The sequence below is a fragment of the Ranitomeya variabilis genome, chromosome 3 (genome assembly GCF_051348905.1).
Source record: "Ranitomeya variabilis isolate aRanVar5 chromosome 3, aRanVar5.hap1, whole genome shotgun sequence".
In the NCBI taxonomy this organism is placed as follows: Eukaryota; Metazoa; Chordata; class Amphibia; order Anura; family Dendrobatidae; genus Ranitomeya; species Ranitomeya variabilis.
In genome coordinates this window covers 684,215,540-684,224,776 of record NC_135234.1, presented here as the reverse complement: position 1 = coordinate 684,224,776, position 9,237 = coordinate 684,215,540, and the positions used below count along the sequence as shown (strand labels likewise).

The 9,237-nt window shown below is 39.1% G+C and overlaps 1 protein-coding gene across 1 annotated transcript; it reads right to left on the bottom strand.

Annotated features, from left to right (window-relative positions):
- Positions 1–720: 720 nt before the first annotated feature.
- On the bottom strand, positions 721–8,116 carry LOC143818515 (aquaporin-2-like). The gene is made up of 4 exons (XM_077299800.1): positions 7,710–8,116; positions 5,665–5,829; positions 4,287–4,367; positions 721–1,836 (listed from the first exon to the last, which is right to left on the bottom strand). Exons 1-4 carry the CDS (start codon positions 8,070–8,072, stop codon positions 1,633–1,635), a joined length of 813 nt encoding a protein of 270 aa, XP_077155915.1. The 5' UTR covers positions 8,073–8,116; the 3' UTR covers positions 721–1,632.
- Positions 8,117–9,237: the final 1,121 nt, after the last annotated feature.

Genomic DNA, 9,237 nt, shown 5'->3' with positions numbered 1-9,237 from the left:
AACAGTACATACTCACCATCTGATGTCCGTCAGGTCCCTTGCCGTCTGCTTCCTGCTCTGACTGAGTGCCGCCGTACAGTGAGAGCAGAGCGCAGCGGTGAAGTCCTGGTCATCTACTAAAGTCATTGTCAACCTCTTTAAAGAGTAACTAAACTTTTTTTTTTTTAAATAATTGTATCCATGATGTAAAGTTACGAAACTTTGGAAATAACTTTATTAGCGATTTGTCGTTATTTATGTTACAATAAATACATGCAAGATTCTTCCAGTCATCCGTTTTTTCCTAGTATATTTACCTGTTGAGTATTTGGTCAGTATTTGACATCAGTATTTTTAAGCCAAAAGCAGAAGTGGAACAATCAGAGTAAAAGTATAATAGAAACACGTCACCACTTCTGTATTTATCACCCACTCCTGACTTTGGCTTACAGATACTGGTGTAAAATACTGACCAAATACTGAAGTTGTGAACTTAGCCTCAGTAGAACAATGTTAATGAGTTAGGAGACACCGGTGCTGAGCTGTTCTGTTGACTGCCTTCATCTGTACTCTAAATAAGTACATCCTGAAATCAATGCAGCTAAAGTTATACAAATAGTCTGGGGAAGAGCAGGAGTATGGCCGCCATGTACATGCTATATGAGGTATGCTAGTAACAGATTCCTGTAATACAGCTGCCTTTTAATATCAGTAATGAGGCCACAGGATACCGATCACCCAGTGTCTGCTGAACCAAACTCAGACCTCTGTGATGATCTACGTTCTGTCCAGTAAACCCAAAGGACATCGAGGTCTTGTAGCCGTGATATTTACATTGAGATGCATTGATTAAAGTAAGCTAAACTGGCCTAACTTTGTTATAAAAATAATAATATACATATATATAGTTAGAGATTTATATACCTTCATTAGTGGAGTCTGATTTGAGCAAAACTCTCTTATCACCTACCACAGATAACAAAACATCAGTTCTATAATGAAAGAAGTCTACATCAATGCATTGCTTATACACTGCAAATACACAATATCAGTAATCCTACTTCTTCCTTCACATTCGCAATCCTATTCCTTTAGTGTACATGGATTTTGAAAAGGTTTACTGTACATGGGTTACGCATAGGTTCTAAAATATACATCTAAAGGTAGGACTTCCATTTGTAAAAATAGTAATAAAAATAGTAATATTCTTACTAGTCTGCATAGAGATTGTCTGACACAAATACTAAATACTAAATACTTAATACTAGAGGATAGGACCATCCCGACTGGGGTACACCTTGTTGTGGTGGGATGGCTTTTATGATTTTTTGATTAAAAACAGTGTTTACTGAGTACCCTATGTATTTACATGTACTGTTGACTTACTTACAGCTGGGTATAAGCTCATTTTGTTTCTATCTTAGACTTTGTCTGTCTGTTGGCCACAGTGTGAACATGTTCTTATACGTTGCATGTATACCAACTTATGCTCCAGCTCATTTCTTTGGTTTTGTGTTCCTAATAGTCTATTAGACTTTGTACCGATTTATTCAGTGCCGTAAAATGGTGGTACATACAAAGGGTAGATGACGGGTTCACTTTAATACTTAGTCCATTGTATTCATTAAAATGCCACATTCTTTCTTTGTGATCTTACACGTTATCCATGCTCTTGTGAAAAGAACTCAGCTCCACAGAATGTTTGCGGTGTTCTTCTCGCTCTTGTTCATGTTCTGGGTCATATTTTCCTTGAAGAATAGATAATCTATGCAAAGAATTCTTTGTATGTGGGACCAGTAAGTAATTGTAGATCAAAGACCCGAAAATTCCACCACACATGGGACCTACCCAAAAGACCTGGGAGTAAGCACAAATTTGTTAATGTTAATTGCATTCAGTTTCAGGACACTTGATAGTCAGTATGCAGCCTGATCATAGTTTCAGATTTTTCTTTTGTGGGAGTGTCTCTCCCAGTAGTATAGGCTGGATGTGAGGAATGTGTATTCAGAGTGTCTTCATTAGCTCATATATTAACACAGCTTCTATCCTGCATAATTTCCTCTTTATGTGCTTTCTTCCATTTCAGTAACCTCTGCCTCGCTGAGATACTTTCTACCCTTTCCATGCAATGTTTACCCCATCCTCCTTACTGTTAGCTCTAACGCTGACAGACGGGAGGGGAGAGTAGAGAGCGCTGTAACATTTTTGAAAAAAACACTCTTCTAAAGGACTTACAGTCACTCTGCAGTGGCAAAATAGAACAGTTACAATGAAGACTTTTTAGAAAGTTGTTGAATTTTACCTTTAGGAAGAAAATGAAAAATAAACTTCTATCTGAAGGTGTACATAGCCTTTAAAGGAGCATGATTTGGGGATACTGTAGGACACCATATGAAGCAAGCGGGAGGACGGTGATTGTGGGAAGAGAGGAGGCACAGAAGAAAGCCCAGAGATGCCCATCAGACCAGACTGCACCATATGGGGGTATAATAAAAGTTATGTTTTGTTTTATGCAGAGGAGATTGAGGACTTACATACAGCTTACTAGAATAGTGTAAAACAGGCCGTAAAGGTGGTGGCCGTGCTTTATATTAGCAAAACCTGGTGTCAAGTTCCAATTAATTTTTTGTTTCTTACATCGAATATGCAGTCTGATCTGCCAGCAGAATGTTGTAGATCAGGAGGAGCGGGACAGATGGATATTATACAGGTTTGTTGGAAGACATTCAACATAAAATATATTTTATTCACTTTGAAAGTAGCAATCAAGGGGGTGGGTCTAAGTAGTAACTGGCAGCCTCTTCTGTACAGGTTGTGCATGCAGAGATCAGTATCAGTCACTGATTATGACCACCCACTTGACTGTTACAAGCGAGCAGGGATTTCAGTGAACAAAATAAAAGTAAGGCCACGTTCACACGTTCAGTATTTGGTCAGTTTTTTAAATCAATATTCGTAAGCAAAAACCTGATATATATGGTCCCCTTCCTGGTATATATATCCCAGATCCTGGTATGTACTTTATTCTGGGAACGATCCTGATATATTTCCCCCATCCTGGTATATATGTCCCTTATCCTGGTATATATGTCCCCATCCTGGTATATATGTCCCCCATCCTGGGCACCATCCTGATATATATATCCCCCATCCTGGTATATATGTCCCTTATCCTGGGCACTATCCTGATATATATATCCCCCATCATGGTATATATGTCCCCATCCTGGTATATATGTCCCTTATCCTGGGCACTATCCTGATATATATATCCCCCATCATGGTATATATGTCCCCATCATGGTATATATGTCCCCATCCTGGTATATATGTCCCTTATCCTGGGCACTATCCTGATATATATCCCCATCATGGTATATATGTCCCCATCCTGGTATATATGTCCCTTATCCTAGGCACTATCCTGATATATATATCCCCCATCCTGGTATATATGTCCCTTATCCTGGGCACCATCCTGATATATATATCCCCCATCATGGTATATATGTCCCCATCCTGGTATATATGTCCCCATCCTGGTATATATGTCCCTCATCCTGGTATATATGTCCCCCATCGTGGTATATACAGTATGTCCCCTATCCTGGTATATATGTCCCTTATCCTGTGTCCCATCCTGGTATATGTCCCCCTTCTGCCGCTGTTAAAGGATAGAATAAATAATCAATTCTACTCACCTCCCATCCGCTCCCCGACCATACGGTGTCCTCTTCTGAAGCCCACAGCTGACATCAGTGTGCAGTCGCCAAGAGTGCATGATGTCACTGCCATGCGCCCCCAATCACATGCATGCAGATGTCAGTTGCTGGCCTCTGATTAGCAGGTAGTGCCGTTCATGGAACCGAAAGGTCTCTGTGTCGTGATATGCTTCAGCCGAATGTGCGTCTGAGGATGCACATCCAGTTGAAGTTTGCGCTGGTGTCGGCGGATCCCTCACCCACACAGGCCTCTACGACCACGGATGTTACGCTCCTGATGACACGGATCAAAAATGGACATGTGTCCATGATTTTTACACTGACACATGGTCCACAAATAAACATGGGCATGTGAACAGCTCCATAGACTAAAATGGATATTTGTTCTACACACGAAAAACACAGAGACCTAAGGGCTTATAGTGGCACTTTTTTTCTGTGATACTTGTATTTATTTTATTTTAACCTCTTTCCTCTTTTTGCATCCACTCCCGATGTTGGCTCAAAAAAGTCCCACCAAAACTGCATGGAACCTTCAAGGTTTTTAGATGGATCAAGTCTTGTGTTCACCCCATATGTTCTTACCCAGTGATAATTGTACAATCCCATAATCATTGCGGGACCAAAAGACCTCGCTGGATTCATTGAACAACCGGTGAAATATATCTGAAACGAAGAAAGAGATGGAACTATGTCAAAACACAGAGATATAAGTATATAATGTAGTCGGCAAGAACTAATCAATAAGTAATTTACTCAAATTGAAAGGAACGTTTCAGAACTTTGTGCCTGTGCAATACAAATGAGCTCTCCTTCGGCAGGAAGAACTGGGGACCAGAGCAGCACTGGAGACTAGTCATATATCCAGGTCCCTGGAGGCTTCTCCCCGCCGACTACCCTGGACCATATATAGGCAGAGATCTGGCGATCTAGGGTAGCGGACAGGGAGAAGCCGCCAAGGACCACAGCAGCACTGGAGAGTAGTCAGACAGTTGAGTCCTCTGAGTATTCTTTATTTTATTTTATTTTTTTATTTCACAATACTGTTCCAGAGATATGAGACTTTTATCTACTGCTAATTTTTATGCTCTTTAACGAGCTCACAGGGTAATTATGCAGAGCAACCTAAGGCACGCCCTCAGAAAATCCTGCGAGCCATGCCCCCTTGGTAAAGACTATAAAAATGATGACTAAATAGAAAGGCCCAAAGCTCTGGAACCATATGTTGTATTAAAAAAAATAATGGTAAATTGATTACTCAGAAGCAGGAGGAATAAAATATGAACAAAAACTTTCCACTTTTCTCCTGGTGTGAGGTCCACTTTAACAACAATGGCAGTACCTACTTATTTTCTATCTATCGTCACCATTCTTTGGTTCCTATAAACCCACAGCTATCAATCAAGGAAGAGGTAGGCTGGATAGTTGGAAAACAAGTATATGGGAAGATGCACTGAACCGCTCGGCCACACCAAGGGTGCACTCAGTGACTGTGCTTGGTTTGATCAGTTATTTTGCGCTCACAGACTTCCTTTCAATACTCGCTAGAATATTTCTGGTTTTAAAGATGCCTATAGCCTTTTATAGGGGTTAATAACGATCTCTCCGAAACCCCAAGCAGGTCGGCCGAATGCTCAAGTGTTTAGAATGGAGTTGGTTTTCCTGCCAGCATCTTTTGTCCTAGGAGATATATAAGGTATGGGGTGTTTAAGTTATCTGTCGGTGGAGACTTGGGGGACCCCCATAAACATTGAAATTAATGGGGTCAACTGACTTTAATATGTCTGGGTGCCTTTAGGATTTCCAGAATATGTAAGTGATAAATGACCATATGGGACCAGTACATGAATTGAAACATATATTTGTTAGAATGGGGGGCTGTCTGGTGGGCGCAGTCATACTTATGCTCAAATTTAAAGCTGTGCAATTATTTTTGATTACCGATAATTAATTTCTTACATACCCCAAGTAGATGTCCTAAAGTAACTGAAAGTCCAATGGATAAAGCTGGGGATCCAATGTTGTCTGATCTTCTGCTGTCTGTTGTACCAAAAACACACAAGACGAGCTGCATGGTGATGAACAGCTCCACCGCCACCGCCTGCCCCGCAGTCGTGTCCTCACTGATCTGAAAACACACAGTATAGAAATAAATGTGAATGGCTGCCGTACCCCCATCTGCTATGGCTATTCCCCTGAGAAGAAACCCCCTGAATGTACATTACGCTGTATCAGAGTACATAACTAGCCAGCTAAAATTCCTACAGTGCAGCTCCGCCCACAGGGCACCGAGCACCTCATTTACATAAGAAACTAAAGAGGGATGGCTCCAAAACTAGTCCATGGATTAAACTAAGTAATGATGCCAAAATGCTAAATCATGTCAATGATCAGGAAAAGGTCCACCTTCATTACCATATTTCTTCTGTTCTCAATATGGACAAGGATATCCTACTGCTTCCTGGAAACTGTCAGCAAGCTGCTGTTGATGAATCTGTTATAATATCATATACTGCCTTAACATGAGTCTTCTTGGTGCTTTTTCACATGATGGTTGACAGTTTTAGCGAAGGTCTTCTTCTTTCCTTTATACCCTATGACTGCAGTTCTGTACTCATTAAATCCTAATTCAGGCACTACAAATAGGCAACAATCCCGAAACTCTGATGAACCAGCCAGAAATTGTATTGGCCTGTCTGCGGATGTCCATGCAGTGCTTCAGCCATTATTACTGTGCATTCCTCTGCTATTTCCATAGTCAGACACTTGAGAATATACATGCTTAGTTCTCTTCAACCATAATACTTCGTACTGCTGGAAAAAGTCCCTAAGAGAGAGCTGAAACGTTGCCCAGACGTAGGAAGATAAAGTATCTAGCTTGCTCAGTGCACTCTGTGAATTACAGTCTATCGTCATAGTGTATATCGTATACTGTAGCAAGAGGATACAGAGTCGGGGTCCGGCGCCTCGCACCGTTTGCTGTAGACATGGTGCTGCTTTATTTTGGATATTCAAGTTTTTTTTAAATGTTCTCATTTATGGGCTTTGTTATGGGACATAAGCAATAGTCACATTAGAAATCAGCCATCATAGCTAGCCTTCTTGCTGATGGTTTCTATAAACTGACGGATATATTTGCATTTTAAAATAATATGAAACAAAAAAAAATTGAACAAATATTAAACAAGTAATTAGATATTAAGAAGATGTATATTTTTATTTGGGGAAAATAAGACAGCATCTGTCAAATTAGCAAAGAGCGAATAACATGTTAATATATAGATGCACTAATATATTATTAATACAAATAATAATATATATACACACACACATCTGCATATAATACTATATATATAGTAATTAATATATGTAGAAATGTGTGTATATCTATTATTATATAATATATATATATAGCAATTAAGATATACATATTTACAGATGATACTGTGTATACATAGTAACTAATATATGTAGATATACACATACATATACATACTGTATGTATACATATCTGTCTATAAATCTATATATTTATATATATAGTAATTAAGATATACATATCTGCATATAATACTATATATACATAGTAACTAATATATGTAGACATATATATATATACACAGTATATATATATACATATACACAAACATCTATATATGGTAATTAAGATATACATATATATTCATATACAAAGTGTAGATTTAGGAAATCTATTAATTCCAAATGTAAAGTGTATTCATACTTAAAAAAAAAAACTTTCATGTGTCATGAGACATGCCAGAAGTTATGATCAGTGGAGGTCCAGGGGTTGACTCCACCATGCCCTTAAATGAAGCTGAGCATATCTGCTTCTTTGTTTTAGAGATTGATGGGGGTCTCAGAACTGGAATCCTCAACCCACCTTCCTGATCAAAACTTCTAAGAATGCCACTATGACATATGTAAAGTTTATTGCTAGTACATTTACATTTTAGATGGTTCCCACGTTGCTACCCATTGTTCACTCACCGCGTTAATGGAAAGATTCCCTCGCACTTTGGCTGGGGTGAACTCATAGAGTAACCCAGCTCCGGCCACAGCTCCCAACATCTGAGCCAAGATGTAGAATACACATTTCAGGAAGGATATCTGTGATGCCACCAGGAATGCCAGCGTCACTGCAGGATTCAGGTGAGCTCCACTAACGTGCCCTATTACCTGGACGAGGGTTCCTATTGCCAAACCAAAGGCTAGAGAGATTTGTAGAATGCTTGGAGGTGCAGATGGCCATGGCAATGCACAGCCAAGACCAAAGAATACAAATATAAGTGTGCCTAAAAATTCAGCCAGGATAGCCCGTGAGAAGGCCCCTGAGCACACGTTTTTTAACATGGCTTATACGGCTATGCTCCAACTCCAATAGACTCTAGTGTGGATTTCAGTGTTCTGCTAAATGAAGACATGGCCTTCTTGCAGGTATATATCTCTTCAGGGTGGAGGGAGAATTCCACGAGCAGGTGTGGCAATAAGCTATTCATATCAATTAGAAATTTTCCCATACTGGACTAATCAAGTAAATAATTATATGTCTTCATACATTTCTTTAACGCTATGTTACAGCAGATGAAAGTAATTGCAGAAAACAGCCAATAAATAGATACTATTTTTCCTGGAAATACTAATGTCATAGTCATAGTCATTTTTTTACCTTTTTAAACTTGATTTATAAATAAAAATAGACTGTGAATTAAATAATTACTATGTCAATTGCTTTTAAATCTGCCTTGCAGTAATATACATTACAGAATTTTTGCATTTCCAAAAGACTTTGTGTCTGTTTTCTGTTTACAGCCTATTTGCACATCCTCCGATATATACAATTGTAGGCACAATGTGGCACAAGTTATTTTTTTTACTTCTATTACCAAAAAAAGTGTTCCTCAGTGAGTTCAAACACAAGTAGTAGCATGCACACTTGGACATGTGCTGCAATTACCGTATATACTCGAGTATAAGCCGACCCCCCTAATTTTGCCACAAAAAACAGGGAAAACTTAATGACTCGAGTATAAGCCTAGGGTGGAAAATGCAGCAGCTACTGGTAAAATTTCAAAAATAAAAATAGATACCAATAAAAGTAAAATTAATTGAGACATCAGTAGTTTAAGTGTTTTTGAATATCCATATTGAATCAGGAGCCCCATATAATGCTCCATACAGTTCATGATGGGCTCCATAAGATGCTCCATACCAAATATGCCCCATATAATGCTCCATACAGTTTATGATGGGCTCCATAAGATGCTCCATATTAAAATATGCCCCATATAATGCTGCACAAATGTTGATTATGGCCCCATAAGATGCTCCATAGACACATTTGCCCCGTATAATGCTCCACAAATGTGGATTATAGCCCCATAAGATGCTCCATACAGATATTTGCCCCGTATAATGCTCCACAAATGTGGATTATGGCCCCATAAGATGCTCCATAGAGATATTTGCCCCATATAATGCTGCACATGGCCCCATACAGATATTTGCCCCATATAAT

Coding starts and splice junctions, on each gene's coding strand:
- LOC143818515 (XM_077299800.1), bottom strand. CDS start 8,072: ATGTTAAAAAACGTGTGCTCAGGGGCCTTCTCACGGGCTATCCTGGCT. Junction 5,830..7,709: donor GGAATCTTTCCATTAACGCG/GTGAGTGAACAA, acceptor GTGTGTTTTCAG/ATCAGTGAGGACACGACTGC. Junction 1,837..4,286: donor GATTGTACAATTATCACTGG/GTAAGAACATAT, acceptor GCTTACTCCCAG/GTCTTTTGGGTAGGTCCCAT.